This window comes from Beta vulgaris, chromosome 7 (genome assembly GCF_026745355.1).
Source record: "Beta vulgaris subsp. vulgaris cultivar EL10 chromosome 7, EL10.2, whole genome shotgun sequence".
NCBI classification, from domain to species: Eukaryota; Viridiplantae; Streptophyta; class Magnoliopsida; order Caryophyllales; family Amaranthaceae; genus Beta; species Beta vulgaris.
Genome location: NC_079208.1, coordinates 57,572,901 through 57,596,624, shown reverse-complemented (window position 1 = coordinate 57,596,624; position 23,724 = coordinate 57,572,901). Strand labels below are relative to the sequence as shown.

The following is a 23,724-nucleotide window of genomic DNA, read 5'->3' as shown; positions in this document are numbered from 1 at the left end:
TTGAGCTACGAATGTGTTTTTTATGTGGAGAACTTACTGTATTGGTAATGAGTTATAAGTAAGTGATTTCAATATGTTAATTATACTTTAGGATTGATGATTTCGAATCAAAAACCATTGCATGTCAAGTTCCTCTTAAAAACCTTTAACCGTGTTTCTCTTTCGATTGTATTTTGGTATTAAGTGCTTCCATTGTTGTTACCATTACATGAGAACCTACTGTAAATACCCGTATGTTGCTGCTTGATGACATTGTAACACATCTTTTCCATAGATTAAATATAACCTCTTTTGCGAAAGAAACTACACCTAAAAACTCAACTATTCGCGTAACAACTTTTGGACTTATAAACCTTTGTGCTTTCAATCTTTCCGATGTTTTCTTTTGATGAATCCCTACTGTATGTACCTATATATGAAGTGAAAATCCTAAACCTTGGTTGAACTCAAGAAGTCCTATTAATTCATCGCCTAGAACCTTTGTTAATAACACCAAACCGAGAACCATCGAATGGACCTATGTTCTATTTGTGTGAAGTAATCTTTCTTATGATAAGAGTACTTATTAAACCTTTCACCTACTGTCCTATCTTGCTAAACCATCCTTTAATCACTTTATTTAACTATCACATCCTTTCGATTCATGATTGTTAAGTCATCATTCCAAATATAGCGGAACTTGACATAGCAATTGCGTTTTCGAAACTTGTTTTGATAACTAAGCTAAGTTGATTATTAAGTTGGTTGATCAAGTATTGGCAAATAAGTTTTGAATATAATTAAGTTATAAGTTAAAAGCTATTTTTAAGGGAAGTAACTGCATTGGCAGTGATGAACAATAATTGTAGAGCGGGTTTGCTCTTTAAGTTATTAGAGCGGGTATTGCTCCGGAGCGGGATTGCTCTGTTATATAGGGTCATGACCTAGAAAGTCTTGCAAGCAGAAGTAAATAAAAGTAGGGAGACGTCCCTCAAAAGTTCCATTTGTGTTCCTTCCCTAATTGAAAGTATTTTGAGTTTTGTATCGATATACTTTAGTGAGTTTTGGAAAAGCATAAGTATTGTTTTTGGAAAGTTATTTGTTATGATGTATGACTACTATTATGCTACCTAATTACGAAGGAGGAGTTTATAATATTTATAGCAAAGAAATATCGAGATTCATGGATTATGATGCTATTTAAACATTAAAGTCTAATTTCCGCCACCTTAATATTTGAAAACTAGTGGGACTTGTGTACCAGCGTAGCTGACTGTTTTGTTCCTTTGAACCTGTCCTGGTGGGGGCAGATTCAGTTGTTTTGCAGGAATAAGCTGAAGGTCAAAGATAAACTTTATTTGAAAAGTTCGTGATATATGTTTTGCTGCTGCGTGATGTTATTGTATAAATCAATTATGGGATAACTTATATTTATGAATTCAACTTTTAATTACTTAGACTACGATGTAATAATTAAGTATTTTAAGTGGATTTTCATAAACTATGCTCAGATTTATGCAGGTTCTTAACCTTCCAAGGGCAGGGGGGTTAGGAATCTGTATTAACAGCATCTCTAATTAGTAGCTTATTCATTTAATTAATTAGAGTTAGTCATAAGTAAGCTGCTAAATAGGGAGGGTTGTTACAGATATGTTGTACTTTAATTCTTGAATGATATTTTACATAAACATTTTTATCTTAATAATTAATCACTGGTATATAATAGAAAAAGATAGGTCCAAATATAGGTAAAAGTTTTATTATATATAAGAAACAATGTAAAAAAAAAAAAGTAAATAATTTCTTTCCTTGTCTAACTTCTAACTGATTTCACTACAAATACACCTCTATTTTTTTATCATGGCACACCATTAATTGTGAGTGATTCTTGAGAATAGTGATTTAGCTTGGGTCAAGAGTTTGGTCCCGTTTAAGTAAATGGGTCGACCTGAAAATTAAATATGTTAGGTTCGGGTTGGAATTTCAAACTAAATGGAATAATGCTTTGAAAAATCATGATAGTGGTGCGACTCCTTTTCATCTTATTTTAGAATAAATTTTATACTTAGGCTATATTCAGTTCACCTTATTTTTGCTTATTTCAGATCTAATCAGATCAGAAAAAATAAGTTGAGATCAAATCAGATCAGATCAGATCAGATCATGCTTATATTTAAAAATCATTATAACTATAAATATCTTTCATTACATATTAGTAAAAATTATAATAATTGAATATTAATAAAGTACTCATTGAGACGAATCAAATAAGACCCCACATGACTATATTTTTTCTTATATATTGAGAAAAAGCTAAAAGATAAGATCTTGTAAATCAGATCAGATCAGATCAGATCAGTTCAGATCAAATCAGATCAGATTAAATCAGATAAGTTCATATCAGAAAATTTCAGGTGAACTAAACATACCCTTAGTTGCGGATTTTGATGTTGTTTCTTGGTCTTTTGTTAGGCATAGTGGTAATAAGGTTGCTCACTCTTTAACTCATCTTTTCCCTTTTGAGGTGGGTGGACGAGTGTGGGATCATAATTTTCCTTTGGATGTTGTTAATGACGCTCACTTTGATGTAGTTATATAACTAGTTATTAGGCCCGAGCTATGTCCCGGGTAAGAAAAAAAATCATTTATTATAAATACTTTATGATAATAACACTAAATATAACTTAGCCTAGTGGTTAAAACTTTAGTATATGTACTTAATTGAGGTCTCAGGATCAAATCCTATACTACATAATTTCTATTTTTTTTTATTGTAACATGGATTACATGATCGAAAACTCTCTAGGGAGGGCTCCACGTGGTACAGTTTCTTGTTTCTGCACGCCTTTTAATATATTTGTTTAGATTTTCCGTTGGTGGGTTCCTTTGAAAAAAACCGAAAAAAGTAAATAATCAATGCACACATTTTTTTAATCCATATGAACCACGAAGGCACTACAAAGTATACAAAAATGGACGAGATTTCCAACGTGTGACCTATCATTTACATTACCTCAATCTTATACAACTACTACGCCAACACATCATTGGTTCATAGCGCACATTTGTAACTCCATACAATTTTCAAACTCTACATTAAGACTATGTTTAGTTCACCTGAAATTTTCTGATCTGAACTTATTTTTTTTATCTAATCTGAACTTATTTGATTTACAAGATCTTATCTTTTATAAAATATATTATTACTATTATATTATTACTTTGTAATTCATTATTATGCAATACTCCCTCTGTTTTTTTTATCTTTCTCACTTAGAATCTTGACACTATTCATGCATAGAGAGAATCTTCTCAAATGTTCTCAATTTATAAGAAAAAACATAGTCATGTGGGGTTGTTTGATTCGTCTCAATTAGTACTTTATTAAAATTCAATCGTTATAATTTTTACTAATATATAATGAAAGATATTTAAGTTTTAAAACGTGCATTGGCAAACGTGCAAAGTCAAAGTAGGAATGATAAAAAAAACAGAGGGAGTACAGTATAAGGTCTTATTTATAGTATTACTATTATTATCATTTTAGTTCTATTACAACTTTTACACAACTTTTGATTATTATTAATAATTATTATTATAATTATCATTATTATAAGAACAAAAACAATAATTATAATCATAATAATAATAATTATTACTAAAAATTATCATGTAACCCAAGTCATTACCTTATAAGAGCACTTATACAATGTTTCACATTTTTCCTTTAAAAAAATGTTTCACACTTGAGAAGTCAGTAGACTCAACTCTTTTTCTTCATATAAAATAAAATAAGATATACAAACAACTATGACCAGCGCAAGAAAGAAATAAATAGCGTGCAACTTCAAATAGTTGAGAGATTTGGAATTCGATAGGAAGAGGTATACCGAATCTAAATTTATAATTTGTATCTCGCACTTAGCTTGTTTTGAAATGTAATCCGAACTTAGTAGTTTCGTTGACATGAATTTGAGCTATCATATTATATATATTTCTTATTTTTGCGCCAATCTTATGTTTTTAACACGTGGCTTTTAATTTTCTATTATTTAGTAACAACAAAATAACTTAAAATAATGATAATAATGACATTTATGATGATAACAACAAGATTAATAATAATTATCAATATTAATAATTAATAAGTACAACAACAACAATAATAATCCTTTTGAACAAATGTACTAGTGAATAATAATACTCCATTTGTATTTTTTTTATCTTTCTCACTTGTAATCTTGACACTATTCACAATTAGAGAGAATCTTTTAGATTTTTCTCGGTCTTGTTTGATTCGTCTCAATAAATACTTTAATAATATTAAATTATTATAATTTTTTACTAATATGTAATGAAGGATATTTAATAGTAATAATCTATACAAATATATTAAAAGGCGTGCGAAAGAAAGTTTATGTGCCACGTGGCACTCTCCTCCAATTTCTAATGCAAATGCTTTATGTTCATTGATAAGTGTGTTTCAAGCGTACTTTATGGACTCCTTTTAACTCATTTTGATCCTCTTTCTCCCCTTTCTTCCCTCTCTATTCTCCCTTTCCCCTCTATTCATTCACTTGATCATACTTGATCATAGTGATATTTTTAGATTTTTAGTCATTTTTGACCGAATTTCTAGTACATTTGCTTTCACCTTGTTTTGCCATGTTCTTGATATAGGTGAAACTACTAAGATGGCTATAATATGTAAAGTTGGAAAAGGTAGCAATAAAAACAAAGCACACATTGATAAATGGTGTGCTTGCACCATTCCCTCAGTCGCTCGCAAAAGGAGCACATTGCACAAGGAAATCTTGAACGGAGAACTTCAAATGGACATAACTTTCAAACCACAAATCGGATGAAGGTAATTCTAGTTGGAGGTGAAAGCTCGTTTCGATATCTTTCCAACGACTGGTAATAAGCTTGATTTGGATATAAAATGAAGAAGTTATGATCGTTTTAAGTTGAACTGTCCAGTTTGAGGCAGAAGGGTGAGGTGCGCCCGCACCTGATTTTGGTGCGCCCGCACCTCATCTTGGTGCGCCCGCACCAGTCGTTTCCGGAAAATGGAGCTTGTGGCTTCATTAAAATGATGTTTTTTGGTATTATTAAATACGCTTTATTCTAGTTTTTTACCGAACCTTCTAGGGTTTTTTATTAGAGAGAAAACACTTTAGTTTCCATTGAGAATTGAGATTAGTGATCATTGTTTGTGATTTTCAATACATTCAAGGTACTTTTTATTCAATTTAATTCAAAGTTTTAGTTTTTATTTCATTATTGCCGTCTTTGTTCTTGCTTTTGGTTATTCTAGATCTTCATTCTCTTAGTTTAATAATTACGATTTCCATTAGTTTAATCATTACTTAATCATGTTTAGCCTTAGATTAGCCATATATTCATTGTTTAATTGCTTTAACTCCATGATTAGTGAGTAGTTTCATAATCTAGGGTTATGGTGAAAGTATGAATTAGGGTTTTAAATATGATGTTGATGTGATTGTGATGTTTAGAGAAGTTTATGCATTGATCTTGGTGTTTTGAAACCTTAGGATAGATATTGATCATATGTTCCTATCGAATTTTGAACTCTTTTATCATCCCCAAGAATCAACTTAATTTCTATGCCAAAATATTGGATGGAAATTAAGGGGATCCTTCGTTAGGGGTTTTCCAAACTTATTGAATCTCTTAGTCAATTAATTAAAGACCATTCGAGAGAGGATTTAGTTGATTGATCAAGTAATTTAGAGGGAAACTAAACCTTGCATAATCATCTCCGTACATCACAATCGCATTAGCAATCATTGGCTATTCTTATTCATACTAGTAACCTTAACTTTAGTGTCTTTTATCTGATATTTAAACCCGTGTTATTTGTTTGTTCGTGATATTAATTAGATTTAATCGATACCAAAACTCTTTCAGACCCCCAAATACCTTTTAATTAGGTAGTCTAGACTAGATAAACTTTAACCAATCCCTGTTTCTCTGTGGATCGACCCTTGACTTGCCCTTACTATTCCCATAGTAATTGCTTGTTAGGATTATAAATATTGTTTGGAAAGCGGTTCTCAGTGCCTTAACGACACACTAAAAACCTCTTATCATTCATGTGTACTCCTCACTTTTAAAAAAATGTGTAAGTGCAAGGTATCAAACATATGACCTTTGAAATGAAAAATAAGAGTTTAACCATCAATACATTATGACTTTGTTGATCAATGTTTCAATTAAAATATGATAAAGTCTTGTAATAATTGTAGTTAACTAAAAAAACTTAACAAGTATATACGCCCTCTGTTTTTTTTATTGCTACATTATTTTAGGCACAACAATGTATGCAATATCACTTTCAAGCCTTTTGGAGTATACTTTTAGATGCATTTAATGTAGGGTAATGTTATATGTAGCCCTAAGGGCTATATATAAGCATTAAATACATGTCTTAAAATGGAAACAGTTTATGAATTCATGACAAAATTTCACATCATTTGAGGTAATAAATGCTTGATTCAAATTTTTATTTCTATTTTAAACTTCTTATACATAGCCTTAAGGGCTATGTATATCATTTTCCTTTAATGTAAAATAATGAGAAAAGGTGAAAAAGTATTTTTGGGTGGAAAAAGAGAAGATTAAATATAAGAGTATTACTTTAAGGTGGGCCAAGTACCCCAAATAAGAAAAACTAGCTTTTTCTACACGCTATGCTTGCGGTGATATTTTAGGCACACCTATTATTCGATATACAAAGAAATGAAAAATAAACTTATGAAAGTACATATTTACGTGCACCTTCATTTGGTGAGTAAGAAATAATTAAATACATGCAAGTAGTATCTAAAAATATTTAAAAAGTAACTATAAGTGATAAAATTGCATATCCAAATAATGAAAAACTTTTTTTTTTGAGTTTGTATTTGTGATTAATTTTGTACAATCTGACTTGTGTTGACCCGGTTCACGTTAACATTAGTGTGCACCAGGAAAAACAACATATCATTACTGACAATCCACTATATTATGCGAAAACCCACTATATTATGCGAAAATCCACTATATCATTCAAACCCACATTATATCATGCAGAAATTTACTATATTATTCAGACACACACTATATCATACAGAAATTCACTATATCATTCAGAAACACACTATATTATGCAGAAACTCACTATATCATTCAAACCATACTATATCAAGTAGAAACTCACTATATCATTTAGATACTCATTATATCATGGAGAAACTAAATCATTCCATATGTTAGAACACGTGTCATGATATATACTACGCAACTTAGATCTTCCTGTATGTTAAAATATTTTAATTAATTCCTCATAATTTCACATTATATTTTCTGTTAATGGAATATACCATATTGTATATATGTTCACTATATCTCTATAGAATTCACTATATGAAGTTAATATCTTACCAACCCGGTGCACACTAAGTCTGCACCGGCTCCATTTGAGTTTTTTAAAATTTTGTATATGAGTTGTCTTTGTAGTGAGAATGTTATTTTTTTAATTGTCTGTGGTATTAATTTTTGGTAAGTTGTTGATTGCAAATTTTTTTAATTAATTGGATCTAAATTTAATTTGATTGAATCTTTTTTATTGGCAAGTTTATGTGATCGACAATTATATGAGTTGATTGGGTATAAATATAGATTTGGTTGATTTTTTTTTTACAAGTTTATGTTTGTAATGGTTTTAACTTTTATGTTATGGAGGGGTGAATATGTAAATTCAAAAGGGGACACCATTGATCCCCCTTGGCTTATATAATAGAGATATATCAATTAAAAAGAAACAATCATTTAAGTAAAATGTAGCAATTAGAAAAAAAGGAAGCGAGTACATCTTTAACACTCTTATTATGTAACTTACAAAATAATATTGATATCATATTCTCTTACCACAATTCCTTTCAAGATATTATTTTCAAACTCAAAGCTTTTTTACTTATCACGTCGTGACGTGAATTTTTCAATTTCTTAATGGACAAAAAATACGAAAAGTAGCAAAATAAATTATGAAATAAAAAATAAGAACATATTTGTTTATTGTAACTGACCCGAGGCATCGCCCGGCCAAAAAACGAGTTCACTTTTAGTAATAAATTAGAATTTCAGGTGCTCATTTGACACCAAATTTGTTCATATGGGCATTTTGCTCATTTACTCATATGCTTATTTTGTTCATTTTGTAATAAAAGTGTTTGCTCATTTTCTTAAATGAGTAGAAATGTTTGCTCATTTGTTCATTTTGCTCATTTGCTCATTCGCTCATTTTTGCTCATTTTTGCTCATTTTGAGAAAATAGTCTTGGGGGTACCATGAGCATGGTATACACGGGTGTACTATAAATATTCTTGCAAAAAACTAGTGAGTTTTTAAATATAAGCATGATCTGATCTGATCTTATTTTTTCTGATCTGATCTGATCTGATCTGATCTGATCTGATCTGAAATAAGCAAAAATAAGGTGAAGTGAACCGAACATATCTTCCACTCAAAAGAAAAAGAAATTGTATGTCCGCAGCATGTCCAAATGTGTAAATTGACATCCAATTACTAGGGCTTTACTTCTTGTACTTTAGGGAAGAATGAAAGATGAGCAAAATCGCTATTTCTCTCTCTCTCTCTCTCTCTCTCTTGCTCAACCAACTCACTTCATCTCCCTCGACGATGAATCACCATTTGAGCGGCGCCTAATCCATAGTTTGATCTAGCTTCGCCTTTTTCATTAATCAACCTCTCAATCACTCGCTCAATCTACCTTTCGCAACTCGATTTCTCACTGTCGTTTTTCCAAACCCTAAAAAATGTCGGGAGGTTTCTTTCGGGTAATCAGATTTCTCACCTCAATCTCTTGAATTTGCTTGTATCAATTTTTCGCAATGTCGATGATTCAATGTTTCGAATCCTATTTTGATCGCATTTAGCTCGATTTGCATTTTCTTGAAATGTCGAATTCTTTGTTAATAATTGACATGCGTTTGAAATTGCTTGTGTTATATTCTGTAATGTCGACGATTTAAGGTTTTGAATCCTATTTCGATCGCATTTAGCTCGATTTGCATTTTCTGGAAATGTCGAATTCTTTGTTAATATTGACATGCTTCTGAAATTGCTTGTGTTTTACTCTGTAATGGCGTGGTTTGATTAGTATTTGGATTTTGCTATGTGATTAGGGTACATCGGCCGAGCAAGATACTCGATTTTCAAATAAGCAAGCGAAGTTGTTGAAAACGCAGAAGTTCGCTGCTGAACTCGAACATTTGGTTCGTTTCTAAGTATAATTACCTTTTTGAGTTTTGAAGGATGAGAGAAATGAATGAATACTAATTGTAATTTGTTAACTGTTTGTATGTTGAATTTTGGTGGTGGTTAGGTTGATATTACGAAAGTGAAAATGGACGTCATTAAGCCTTGGATTGCTAAGAGAGTGACCGAATTTCTTGAAGGATTTGAAGATGAATTGCTCATTAACTTCATCTATGGTCTTCTTGAAGGAAAGGTATCGCGTGCATTGTAGTATCGCTGTCTTTGTTAGTGGATTTAATCTGTTGATGGATGCGTTTCTTTGAGCTTGCTTACATGTCATCATTGTTCATAAAAATAATTTTGCACATTTAGTTTACATATTTTTTCTATGATTTTCAACTTGAAGTAGAGTGTCTTAGCCTCCTATGTGTGATACTGAGACCTTGGATGCTTAGACACATTCTTTTTACTCTAATCTCTTATATAATTCTTGATTCTCATGTACATATTGTAATCTGTATCTCCTTGTGTTCATGTCCTCCCCCATGCATCACATTATCAGCTCTAGTCACAGTGTTCACTTTAATCAGTTCATGGACTTAACCGAACTATTACTTTGACTTTTTTGTATTATGTTTGTTGTGAGCTTGTGTGGTGCTGAGATACATGATGCTTTTTGCCTAGAGAATGAGAGAATTATCTGTTTGCTTGCAACTTTGAGCCTATCATAGATGAAAACTTTTTTTCAGTAATAGGTGGTTGATGCCATTATGTAATTGAAGTGCAAAACTTTCCAGTGTGTGTATTTTTATATCTTGATTTTTTTTTATCAATACAACTACTTGTGTTATCTGTGATGGTACAACTTGAGAATTTGTTTTAGTGTTGGTTTTTGAGTGCTCGAAATTGCTAGTTAGTGATGATAAAGATAAAGTGGCTTATTTGTCATTTACTTTGTGACTAGTTTTTGAATGTTGTAGTTTCCTTGATTTTTTTGTTTGTTTTTGGATGTGTCTGATATTTTGAATGTATGCACCCATTTTTTTTTTACCTATTGATGCTTTTCTGTTAATTAGCTTTCTTTTATGAGCATTTACCTTATAACTGTCTACTATGCAACTCTTATTTCTCCGAGCGAAACACTTGATGCTAGTATCTAATAGAATTTGTGCAATTTTATCTTTCAAAATGTCATACTGGTACTTATTATATTACTTTCTGCTTATTTTGAGGCAGGAGGTTAATGGAAAGCAGGTCCAGATTCAACTAACTGGTTTCATGGAAAAGAATACTGGTAAATTCATGAAAGAGCTTTGGGCCCTTCTTCTCAGTGCCCAGAATAATGCTAGTGGTGTTCCCCAACAGTTCCTGGATGCTAAGGAGGAGGAAACTAGGAAGAAAAAGGTTTGGTCGTCTTTTTAACTGAGACTTCATTATGCATTCATTCACTTTCTAGTAGAGTTATTAACTTTTGTGAATCCTTGCAGGAAGAAAATGATCGTATCTTTGATGAAATCCAGAGAAGGAAAGAGAAGGAAGCTAAAGAATCTGAGCAAGAGAAGGAGAGGCAAATGGTAACTTAATTTGTTTCATGCTAGAGCTAGCTTTTATAGAGCTGGATTGTTTGATCTTAACTCTCGTGTTTCTTATGGCCACTCAGCTTGCTTCTGCAATTATTTGGGTTCATGTCCTTACCTCAAACTACTGTAGGATGATGGGCTTGACAAAAATTCTACTGAGGAATCAAATAGAAGAAGAGAACGAGGTCTTGCTGTGCAATCTGGAGACGAGAATGGAGCTAATGTGAGAAATGGTTTTAGAGGAAGATCCAGGTTGGTCAATAATATATCTGTGGATTAACTTCAATAAATTACCATGTACATTCTTCTGTGTGTTGTTGGTTTCCTGATGCTCTGTCATTGGCAGTTGGCATCTGCATATGTTTATACATTGAACTCTATTGGGTCAAGCATTTTAGGGATTGTTCCGTGAAATATTATTCTTCAAGTTGCTCTTGTTTTTGTTCTATGTTGAAAAAGTATAACTGACTTTCCTCGGGGACCAAATTTATTGAATTTAGTGTCATTGTAATTCAGCTATAACATCTTAACTGTTATGGTCTATGTTCTGAAGGGTTTTAGCAGTTGATCCTCAAGATTTCGTATTCTTTGTATTTGAAATTGCTTATGGACTTGTGTCTGATGTGAAATTTCCTATCAGTATATTGAAGTTTCAATGTACCTGTATTTTTTGTACTGTATGATATTGTGGTACTCTTTTGAGTCTCTAATGTTGCACCTCCTATTGTCTACCTATATATCAGTGACTGCTAAACCTGCTTATGATGAGGTTTTCTATCTACTTTGCTTACCTGCATTATCTATTGGATGACTTGACATATTCTCAGTGGTATCTGTATATATTACTTTCTGTTTACTGAAATTACTGTACTTAACTGATCTTCACATGCACTTAGTTTTATGTACATTCCTACATAACGTCCTTTAGCATGTGCATGCAAGGAAATGGGAGTAGAACTTTCAAATCTTATTTTCTGTTGTGGGAGGTGGTTTTGACCTCTTGGTAGTTAAGGAATTGATCATTTTGTGCATTACTTTCCATGTTGCTGTCTTTGCCATGAATATTGTGATTTTTTCATGCTCTCCACCTTTTTCAAATGTGTTTTCGAATTGCTCCCTGTGTTTGCATCAAATTGTCTTGGTTCACAGGGATCTGCTGAATGTTGCTTGAACTTCAAGTATTCACTTGCTGTGGCATCAATTGTAGTTATTTTTGGTGATTTATTTGACAACACAAATACCAACCCACGTACGACCCCTCTTTTGCAGGGCATCCAAGTCACCTTCTGATCGTTCCCAGTCACCTCATCGGTATTATCCTAGTTATACATCTAGCTTATATGATATACAAATATGTGCCACAAGTGTCTTGTTATTTGTTTTTTTGTGACATCATCGTTTTAGAAATCTACTTTTACTATTGATGATGCATTCTTTTGCAGTAAAGCCCAATCTAGTTCAATTAGCAATTCGTATTCAAATTCTAGAAGTCATAAGAAGTATATGGCGCTCATCATTTCCTTGAAAATTTCATTGAGGGTGCTTCTCTAGTTTTTATATTCAACAATTTTGTGGCTATGCTCTATCTTGGTAAGTCTCCAGTTTTTATAGCTACTTAAGGGATGTGGGATTGACCCTATCTAAGTAGGTTGCTATTTTGATATGTAATCAAATTATTTGAGTTCTAATTTTCTTGGTTATCTTTTGTTTGTTTCCACAAACCAACCACCATATGTCTATTATTGTTGCTGTCACTACTAACAATATACCCTTTTTTTATCGAAAAATTGTCCCCTTGAGGATGTTGCCGATTGCTAGTTGAATAATGTCCTCTTTTGCTGGATCTGCAATGAATATTGCTGTTGCATTGAGTTAGCTATTTTCTCTTTTCTCCTACGCATCATTGCTGATGCATATATAGAAGAGCAGTCATCATAGATTTCAATACTTATTTACACAACTGATTTGGCTTTATATGCTTTATAGAGAAAGAAGTATTTCAAGGAGCATCTCTGGTTCTCCTAGGGAAAAAAAGCGATCAGTTTCTCTTGAAAGGAGACACCGTTCGCCCCGAAGATCTGTCAGTCCCAGGGGACAGTCTGTCCGACAGTCCGTATCTCCAAGACGGAGGTCTCATTCTAGAAGGCGATCTTCATCACGTACGCGTTATAGATCTCCATCTCCTATGAGGCGTAGAGTTCGCTCCCCAGTACGTAGAAGGTCACGGTCACCCCTTCGGCGCCTATCACCTTCTCCAACCAAGAGGTCACCTTCTCCCTTAAGGCGTACATCACCTTCTCCCTTAAGGCGCCGGTCACCTTCTCCCTTAAGGCGTCGGTCACCTTTACGGCGTCGGTCTCCTCCTAGGCGGCGGCGTTCACCCTCTCCTTGGCGTAGACGATCACCATCTCCTGGGCGACACCGATCCCCTTCTCCTGTTCGCCGTCGTAGGAGGAGATCCACTTCAAGTCCGAGGTCCAGATCTCCAGTTCAGCGTAGGCCTCCTTCTCCTATTCGACGTCGATTCCAATCTCCTGTCAGAAGGTCTTCCTATCCAGTCCGACGTAGGTCTCCATCTCCTGCTCAACGTAGGTCTCCATCTCCTGCTCGACGGAGGTCTCCTTCGCCTGCTCGACATCGGCCCCCATTGCCAAGGGGACGTAGATCTCTATCTCCTGTTGAGCATAGATCTCTATCTCCTGTTCGGCGCAGGTCACCTGTTCCAGCACGTAGGAGATCACCAACTGCATCTCCAAGCAGGTCTCCTTCACTTGCCAGTCGAAGTTCTGGGTCACCCGTCAGGCGTAGTTCTGCTTCACCAGCTAAAATGAGATCACCCGGGCTTCAGAAATCCCCCAGTGGATCTCCCAGAGAAAGAAACAGGTGAATTATGCATCAATAATTTGTTGAGAACTTTTTATATCTTTAAGCATCATTTCAGCATTTTTACTTACATTTTAAGCTCTTCCCTTCTTATACATGCTGAAGGTCAATCATCTAGCAGTTTGAGGGGATGCTGTTCTGTTTTTCTTTTTGTTTGAAAATGTAATACTGTTTTTTATTTCCGAGTTTTTTAAAATGAGTGAAGATGTTTTTGAGAAGAGTTATGCTCTGAGACCTTATACTTTGTGCAACTTACAGAATTCAGGAGCCTGCAATCATGGCACGTAAGCACCTTATTTCACTGTCACCCCAGAGAGATAATTCGAATAGAAAACATTCACAGAGAAAAGAGCCATCTATGTCACCTCCACCACAGAAGTCTCCCTATGCGGTGCCACCACAAAACCGTACTAGGAGCTCTGGTGAAGATACGAGGTTGTTCTCCGGCTTCATTTTTCATTAATAAAATGTTAAATTTAGCGGGGATCTTAAAGAATATTGAAACATGTGTTTCACTTTTTGCAGGTTGGCCAGCTCATATGGCAGTTCTGGAAATAAAGCTGGGGAGAAAATTACTCTTAATGTAAGTCGAAGTCCTACTAGAGTGAGAGACCAAATAGTTCATCATGACAGCCCAGTATCAAGTGAAGAGAGATCTCGAAAAGACAGGTTCAATTTTTCAAATATTAGCAATTGTCTTTCAGTTTCTTTGGAAGGGCTCAATTAAGAATTAAGAAAAAGTTTTATATAAATTGCTTTCTGAAAACTTCTGGTGAACTTCAAAATTGGTGTTCTATAGGGAGTATGAGGATAAGTTGAAGTTAGAAGAAAGAAAACCTGCACGCTCATCCGGTGGCAAGCGAAAGGAGTCTCCTAAACGGCCTGCCAGCTATCAAAATCGTGACACTGCTGATGCAAGACGGGAGGATGCTGAGATGTTGAGGTAATATTACTGTCATGTGAATTATTCAATTTTGGTTGCATTGTTTTGTAAGAAACCCCTCATACTATTATCTACTGGTTTACAGTGAAGAGGCTTCTCTGAAGGAAGTCCGTGCTGCAAAAAACTCACCACGTAGAGGTTCTCTGTCGGGTGAGAGGTCTGAAGTATTATATCCTGGGGATGTTTCCAAGTTGGACAGGACGAGAAACTCCCAACAGAAAGATGTTAGGGACAACACCTTGTCTGACTCCTTAGTGAGTCCACATAAAAAACGCAGAAGTCCTAGTGTCGATTCTGATTCTGGATCTGAGGAAAGTGGGAAGCATAGAGCGGTTTCTGAAAAGAGGAAGCATAGAAGGTCAAGGCGACGAGAGGTAGCGTCGGATGATTCTAGTTCTGAATCTGAGATGGAGGATAGAAAGGAAGCTAAAAGAAAAAAGAAAGAAGAGAAGAAATTACGTAAAGAGGAGCGACGTAGGCGCCGTGAGGGGAGGCGTCAGAGGAAAGAGGAAAAGCGAGCTAGTAAACGAAGGCGAAAGTCCAAAGATGTTGATGCTTTGTCTTCTGATGTGGAAAACAATGAGAAGGATGTCAATGCTTCCAATGGTGAACGTCGTTCAAGGAAGTATTCAAGTGATGAAGGAGAGATGGAATCGCAAAAAAAGAAGCTTGAGATTGAGCTACGTGAAAGGGCTCTTGAGTCACTGAGAGCAAAGAAAGGCATTAGTCGTTAAATATATATTGCTGAACTTCCGTTTACTTATATGCAACTCTGAACAATTAGTTTTGGTTCTGTTTTGTTTCTGCTACGGTGTACTTTATATATTTTAATCCTCTAAATGTAGTCGATATATCTTTAATGTGGTCTGTGTTTTGCTGCTGGCAGTTGAAATGGATAGTTGAGGATTTCCTGAGATTATCTCTTGACTGCAACTGTTTGCAGGACTTGCTGCTGTATACTCTGGTAATGACTGTTTCCATTTTCTGATTTCTTATATTTGTACAATGTCCAAAGAGCATCATTTCTGTGTGTCACTCATCTAGTACAACTGTTTGTGTGGTCGTTGTTTGTTTACTTAATGGTGATCGTGAATAACAAATTACTAAAGCTATGCTAATCCAATCTTGTGATTGTCACCGTATCGTGAGGAAGTAATACCTAATGATGCCACAATGGGTTTTGATTTTAGTACTAAGTCAGCTTTCTGGTTAATTGATAGATCAGAATATTCCAACTAGATGTGGTTGAGAACCTGAGCTGGTCAACTTTATGAGCATAAAACAGGTGAAGTATTTTCAGTCCTTTGACAGTCTCTTGGGAGAAGATGTGTGTACCTATAGGCTGTGAATATGATCCATTGGAAATGTATATCTAAGATCCGTTTTGCTGTTGTGTATCTTACTTTTGCATCATTGGCAGCTGAAAGGTGTTCTTGGACTGTAATTTTGTGACTGGTGCTAGCTTTGGATGCCTCCTCTGCTGATCTTGGTAAGGATGCATACATATATGTATAACTACCTTACTACAGCTGGTAGGTCCTGGTAACAGTCTTTCTTTGTCAATATGTAGCAACTTGCATTCTTTTTCCTGTTCTCTGCATTATAAACGAATTGGCCAGTCACAAATTATGAAGCTTATGTGCTGTTTCTCTCTATTGCTCTCGGATTGCTTTCTGGGTCAACTTTGTTATTGTTTTCAACCACAAAGGACAGTGCAGTGCTCCGAGGATTGATGTCGTGTTTTTGGCTTTTGATATAAGAATGGTTTGCTATCTATCTTTGAACCTTAGCTAGTTCATGTTTTCTCTTTCACCTATAGTTGGACTTGGCAACTTCATGGATGTTATCTTGGCTGTCTGGGCCAAAAGCCATAGTTAGTTGCTGTTTCCATCTTGTTTTTTTTTTTCATTGTTGATACTGGCAAGACCCAGCCAGATTATGTCTGCTGGTTAGTAAGCTCTCATGCCTATTGTTGCCTTATTGTTCAAAGAAGACCCTAATTTAATATTGTATGGAAAAATTGAATTCATTGCAGGTTAAATCTGGCCTCGGTTGTGTTTCAGCTCTTTTTGGTTTATATTCATGCTGTCCCTCATGACTGTTATTGGCTGGTTTGGTTTAAGCTTATCTGAATAGTAGTGCGTGGTATGTAGGAAATTAGTATTGGATTAAGAAACGATCCACTTCTCTTCCAAAGTGGTTTCAAGTTTGGTCTGACGTTATTAAGTCAATGTTATCTTGACCTTTGTGCTTCATTCTACTCATGGTTTTGCATGCACTAGCAAAATGAAGTGTAATGTACTGGTTGTTTTGACAGTACTTTTGTCTTTACCTTGGCTTTCCTGCTTCATTCTTCTTGGAGCAGGCTCATCTTGATGTTAGTATGCTTCAATTGGTAGAAATACTGATATGGATTACATGTGAAATTAAAAATAGACCCTTGTTTAGGAAGTATAATCATATAATGTTATGCGGCTAAGTGAAAATAATACTAACTTGTATGACCTTTGAATTCGATTGCTTGTTTTCTGGAATTAATTCGGTGCATTGGGGAGATACTTATGATTTGTTGTCTTTGTCAAGTACCCATAACAATCTATCACATTTTCTTATTCTTGCCTGGATCTGATCACTGCACTACATGTCTGTGACGTCAAGTTCTCTTGAAGGATTTTACCGCTGTGCACATCAGAAGTTTTGATTTGCTTTGCATATATATAACTTTGGCGGCCGTTAAATTCTAGTAACTTTATGACTGATGTTATACACGTTTGCCAGAATCCCTGGAATCGAATTGTACCTCTATTCTGCTGCCAATCATAGGGGTCGGCCATGCATATCTGAAAGGAAAGAGTGAGGATCCATTGATCCTACATTCCTATTGGTCTAGAAAAGAAGGCTAGAACAATCTGAACTTAGAAATAGAGCGGATCCAAATGATCCTATTGAGCAAGAAATAAGGGTAAACCTAATCTTGTTTTCGTTTGGGAACTCAAAATTTGAATTGAATATTGAATTTCAAATGCCGAGTTTGAAATATTGCATTCAATTTCATTGTTTGGCAAACAATGTGAACTTAGTTACATAAATTGAAGTTCTGACATCATTGGAAAACATCATCTTCGGATAATCTAAGCAAGACATAGAGCTAATACAAATTAAGGCTTTAGAAACGAGCAAGTCAGTGTGAAGTAGTAGGTGGAGGTGGCGTTTTTGAAGTTGAAGTAATGTCGTTGATGTATGTGGTTGCTGTGTTTCTACATGTTCAGCTCAGAAATTAAAAGAGAAGCCACAAAGGTAAGGTAATACTAGCATTTGCACGCCATTAAGGTGATACTGTTAAAATGACAGTTTCTGCACTATGTACGTGTGTGCGTAACATTCTTCTGCTTGCATTCTTCCAAGTCTCGCTGGCTTAATAGTTGCCCTATGCCATTGACATCTTTCATCTTTGGTTATCGCATTTCTCAGATTGTTCTGTTGAGTATTGAGCGAAAATGCTCTATGTTCGTTCAATACCTTAACCCAACACATTTAGCTAAAGGAGTTCGAATCAATCAACGTTCATCAATGTCTCTAAATCAAGTTTAATAATGGTGATAGGCTTGTTAAGGTGTGGTACACATTATTCTAGTTTGCAACCTTAGCGTAGCGTGTTTGGAATTTACTGCTTTGCGAAACGAAAAGAATGGCGATAAGTATTCCTCGCTCAGAATTCAAGCAGATTTGGAATTTGATGGTGAGCTAATTGCTGCCAGTGATTATTTGGAATCTGAAGCTGATAACGTTCTGCGATCGGAAAAATTAGAGGGGAAAATGGCGCATCTTAGTGAGCGTGAAGTCAGAGGTATGCATATGAATTGAAGCCTGAGTTTTAGTCTGTGCCTCTAACTGTCAAACAATCGGAGGAGCAAACAATTGCTTCTCAATGTCTATTGTAGGGCTGACTTTTACAATTTTATGCATGTTCTTGATTTTTTCTCATATTGTTCATTTACATGCGTTAAGACCAGCTTATAAGTAGGCAGCTCAGCCTTATGAGTAGAGATGGCAATGGGTAGAATTTGGACAGAATCTTCTAGAATCCAGATCTAGATTTGTTTTTTAGGCAAGGATTTAGATCCTACTCGTATCCATTGGGTAATAAGAATGAAGATCTAGATCCATATTCGTATGGATTCTAGGGATCCAGATCCTAAACGGATCCAAAATGGATCTTTGCTTATTTTCGTCAAACTATCCTAATTTTCACAATAATTAAAGATTATAAACAATAAAGTCATCTAATATTAACCAAAAATTTCATTTAATTTTTGAAAAATAACCATGGCAACCATTTACAAATATTTAATTATCAAATTTTAGATTAATCAAATATTTCTAAAAGATTAATAATTATCAACCAATTTTTCGAACTCAATAATCCATCAAATTCGCACATAATTAGAACAATAATTCAAAACTGAAGCAAAAAGCCGTTATTATATGTTATAACTAATATTATAATATTAAATAATAATTTGATCACATTAATATATACATTAATGATTCAAAACATATTAGTATGTTATTCTATCAATGAACAAAAAAATAGTAAAATTGAAACTAGCTTGACCTGATTTTTACGTAATCTCCAGATCAAGTGGATATCATCACTCAGAACATGAGTACATGACTCAAATGAGATCCTAAATCGAATATAACCGTTCATTCGCCACATATGCATCTCGTACAACCAAACAAATAAAAAATTGGACCAAATAAAATTGAATCAGAATTTTCTCTACCATACTTTACCACTCTATTACTATTACTATAGTCCACCTTTATTGATTCAAATTTAAATTAACACATTATGATCCACCAGTAAAATATTTGACATATCCTTAATCTTTTTCCTTTTCAAGGGAACCTTATCTTTCCAACTAGAAAAAAAGCTTTATTTTTCTTTTGCTTTCATTATTAAAGAGGACTGAGGCTTTATTCTCTTTGCCTTATTTTTGGTTAACTTAACTTATTTTTGCTAACTTGTATTTGCTGAACTTATTTTTACTCAACTTAACCTTGTTGAACTTCATTTATCTTTACTTTAAGTTATTTTTACCGAATTTAACTCATTATTGCTGAACATATCTCATCATTGCTGTTTAACTTATTTTTACTAAATTTATATTTGTTGAGAGCCTAACCAATTACTCTCTCTGTTTTTTTTTTATCTTTCTCACTTGGAATCTTGGCACTATTCATACTTAGAGAGAATCTTCTCAACTAAGAAAAAATATAGTCATGTGGGGTCTTGTTTGATTCGTCTCAATTAGTACATTATTAATATTCAATCGTTATAATTTTTACTAATATATACTGAAAGATATTTGAGTTTAAATATGTGCATTAGAAGACGTGCACAGAAAAGTAGGAATGATAAAAAAAACAGAGGGAGTACTGTTTATTAACAAAGGGTATTAAATAATTTTAGTTGCGTAGGCCCCACCTAAATTTCTCTCTTAGCAATCTGTTCACCGTTTTTAACCATATGTTTCTTTATTTCCCCCCTCACAAAGTCAGAAGGGTATGTTAGTATTTAATATCTGGATATAAGTGGACTAAAACTTGTCATTTTTCTCTATATCCTGACCCATAAGATTGTACCATCTCAAAACTTAGTGGTCATCTTTATGTTGTAGATAGTGTTTTCGTGGCTGATGTTAATTGGATAAAGATAAGCAGAGAAGATGATTGTCTTCTGGTTTCTGCTTGTGTTTTGCACAAACAGAAAAATCACAAAAATGGGTAAATTGAAATGGATCAATTGAGAGCCAAACTTTGATCACAAAACACTAAAATTCATTTTTAAATTTTTGCTAATCCTATGGCACATAGTGTAACTTCCAATTCATTTCTGTTAACTACTACACCTCATTCTAGGCTACTGGTTTCTAAGAAACCAAGGCAGCTTACTGTTTTTGCTAAGAATGCAGGGCCATTTTCATCGTTTCGACTACGAAAACCGTCTGCTGATGATATATCATCTGAAGATGAAGGCCAAGTTAAGAAGAATAACAATAACCCCTTTCAGTTTGACTGGAGTAAGATATCTGATGTTAATGTTAAGTCACTTATTCCAATAGTCAGTAATACTCCTGGCTTGGTGAGCTCTGGTAAGCAGAAAGATGCTGGAACGGTTTTCGTGGCTGGTGCCACTGGGCAGGCTGGTGTACGCATTGCTCAGAAGCTCTTGCGGCAGGGGTTCAAGGTCCGAGCAGGTGTCCCGGACCTTGGTGCTGCCCAAGAATTAGCTCGATTTGCCTCAGATTATAAGGTTGTTATCTAACCATGTTCTTCTCTTTTCAATGCTTCAGTTATTGTAGGTTACTGAGTGATCATAATGCATGTTGCATCGAGGAATAACTGATGTGGGTACTTCTTGTTTATACCATGTTTCAATTATATAGAAACAACAAATGCTGTATATTGAATCATAACTGTTGCACGCAGTACATTATCATTGGATAATATTATATGTAAAGAGATAATATTATATTGTCAAGGGTAGAATGGTATTTTACTAGTCATAGGTCTGTATTATAAACATTATAAATATTGAGAATGCCAGGTTAACCTACGACAGGTTAACACAATTATTCTCAACACTTTACAATTATATCAAAAGTGAAGTAAAACCGTAATTTAATAGCTATATCAATATGGTGATATAACTGATATTATGATTTCAATATAGAATATTGTGATTGATATACAATTAAGAATGTTATCAACAAAAATAGTTCATGATAATTTTATACAGAGGAAGGAAATTATGCTGTTTACTTACATTGAGATAGTTGGCAGATCATATCGAAGGAAGAATTGAAACGCTTGAATGCTGTGGAATCCATGTTCAATGATGCAGAATCAATTGCAAAAGCAATAGGGAATGCGGGAAAGGTGGTAGTTACCATTAGTTCTACAGAGAACGGCCCCAACAAAGAGGTCTCTACAGCAGATGCTCTTCTAGTAGTTGAAGCAGCTCAACTTGCTGGTGTAGGCCATGTAGCAATCATCTACGATGATTCACCAAATGTCTCGACCAATAATGTACTAGATGGGATATCCTCCTTCTTCAATAACATTTTCTCGCGATCTCAGGCATTGACTATTACCGAGTTCTTGGAGAGGGTCGTTCAAACAGATGTCAGATACACGTTGATCAGAACATTGTTAACTGATGATTTTTCACCTGAGAGTTCTTACAATGTTGTTGTGGCTGCAGAAGGGAATGCTGACACAAACGACTACAAAGTAATGTAATGTATGCAAAAAATTGTTAAAAAAAAATTGATTAATTACTTTGCAAATGTTATTGTGGTGTCCTTTTTTTTTTTGAAGGTTTTTAATTTGTAGTACCTCAATGTACAGATAGCAAGGTCACAGATGGCTGATTTGGTGGCAGGTATCTTCTCAAATACAGCAGTAGCAGAAGACAAGGTAAGTTTATCATTCTGAACAATGATGTTTTTCAAACATAATACTTTCCTGTAACATGATTCAACACTAATATATAGCATTTTCCGAAATTTGATACTCATTGATGTATGTACATTGTTTAGGTCAAACTGAATAAGAGTATACTGGACTATAAATCATCAAACGGAAATGCAATGAAGTAAGAACATGTTCAAAACAAACTGAACTATGAAATATGTGAACAAAACTAGATTTATTGATGTCAAAGTAGGAGATTCGAGCATCAATATTAACTTCATAATGATGTCAAAAGGGAAGATTCACTTAAGAATGCCATTTTTTTTTTATCTATTTGAAGTACTTTAGATGCCTGGATTTCAACATCACTATATCACTAAGACTATTTTCGTTTGCATGACTTGTGTACAATCTGTTTTTGAATATTTTCTTAGTTCAACTCAAGGTGAGTTGTACCTCAATCATGTGAATAGCTAAACATTTTCCCTTTTTCCCCGTCATTCTTCAGGTAGTAGAAGTATACACAGATCCATCAGCTGCATCAAAGCCTCTGGAAGAACTCTTCAGGTATTGCATTCAGTAGTACAAACAAGCAGTTGTACATAGTCAATTCTGTTGCATTCAAACAGTGCATATGCTAAATAACACTTGCATTTTTAGTGCCATTCCTGAGGACAGAAGAAGGAAAGAATATGCAGAAACTATTGCGCGAGCACAAGCAGAAGAAGCAGCCATAAAAGCAGCTGAGCAAGCCCGTGAAGCAGCTGAGGCTACAAAGAAGCTCGAAGAAGAAGTGAAGAAGTTGGCAGAGCAAGAAGCGCGAGCTACTAGTCTAGCTGAGGATGCTAAAGAGAAGGCAGACAAAGCAGGGGCTTCATTGGATAGCTTACTAACCAAAGCAAAAGACATGAGCTCAGGACTTTCCTGGGAAAATTTTGGCTCTCAGCTTTCTAGTGCTGTCAAAAATTCTAATATAGAGGTCCCCAAAATTCAGATTGCTACGGTCAGAGGACAAGAAAAGGCCCGGAATTTGGCTCCTCAAAAAGCTGTGACGAAACAAAATACTCCAAAGCCAAGATCAAGATCAAAAGCAAACCCTGCACCAGCAGTGGAAAAACCTAAGGAGAAAGAATCAAAGAAAGAAGTAAGAAACATTTTGGGCGGTTTATTCAAGCAAGAGACTATCTATGTTGATGATGTCTGATGATTGAAAGAACATCTTCTGGAATAACTACCCAGATTAGTAAAAGCCGTGGTGCATAATTATAATTCTAAGTCCTGGAGTCTGTATTTTTCAGTCTTAAGTTCTAGCTTCCTGTATTCTGTAATGATGTATGTATGTATTTTTTTCCCAAGGAAATGTTTCACATTATTATCTGTCATTCACTCTTCTAGCTTCTCCTTTATTTTTTTGGATACTTGCATAAAAAAGTTCATATTAAAAAAAATATACGTGAAATGAATCTAATAAAATCTCACTCAATAATTAATGGTGAGAATTTAATTGTCAAAGTTTCTAATTTTGACCACAAAAGGACAAAGTGTAACCGTTCAAAAGAGACAGGAAAAAGAGAG

General features: G+C 34.5%; 2 protein-coding genes and 1 long non-coding RNA gene across 4 annotated transcripts; all 3 read left to right on the top strand.

The window, feature by feature from the left end:
• The first annotated feature begins 8,609 nt into the window (after positions 1–8,609).
• Positions 8,610–15,581, top strand: LOC104900057 (uncharacterized). 2 transcript variants are annotated; one of them, XM_010687388.4, is made up of 12 exons: positions 8,610–8,840; positions 9,189–9,278; positions 9,389–9,514; positions 10,498–10,665; positions 10,749–10,835; positions 10,972–11,093; positions 12,111–12,152; positions 12,828–13,724; positions 13,983–14,159; positions 14,250–14,393; positions 14,524–14,667; positions 14,753–15,581. In XM_010687388.4, the coding sequence occupies exons 1-12, from the start codon at positions 8,820–8,822 to the stop codon at positions 15,399–15,401; spliced, it is 2,667 nt and encodes an 888-aa protein (XP_010685690.2). In that variant the 5' UTR covers positions 8,610–8,819; the 3' UTR covers positions 15,402–15,581. The 2 variants fall into 2 exon arrangements, with proteins under 2 accessions (XP_010685690.2, XP_048503846.1); XM_048647889.2 differs by lacking the exon at positions 12,111–12,152.
• Positions 15,582–15,958: 377 nt separating this feature from the next.
• Positions 15,959–16,327, top strand: LOC125499344 (uncharacterized). Its single transcript, XR_007276154.1, has 2 exons — positions 15,959–16,156; positions 16,238–16,327. It is a non-coding gene; the product is annotated as an uncharacterized LOC125499344 (long non-coding RNA).
• A 3,632-nt stretch (positions 16,328–19,959) lies between these two features.
• On the top strand, positions 19,960–23,531 carry LOC104900056 (protein PLASTID TRANSCRIPTIONALLY ACTIVE 16, chloroplastic). Its single transcript, XM_010687387.4, has 5 exons — positions 19,960–20,986; positions 21,517–21,966; positions 22,084–22,152; positions 22,658–22,716; positions 22,810–23,531. The coding sequence occupies exons 1-5, from the start codon at positions 20,537–20,539 to the stop codon at positions 23,351–23,353; spliced, it is 1,572 nt and encodes a 523-aa protein (XP_010685689.1). The 5' UTR covers positions 19,960–20,536; the 3' UTR covers positions 23,354–23,531.
• The last annotated feature ends 193 nt before the right edge of the window (positions 23,532–23,724 follow it).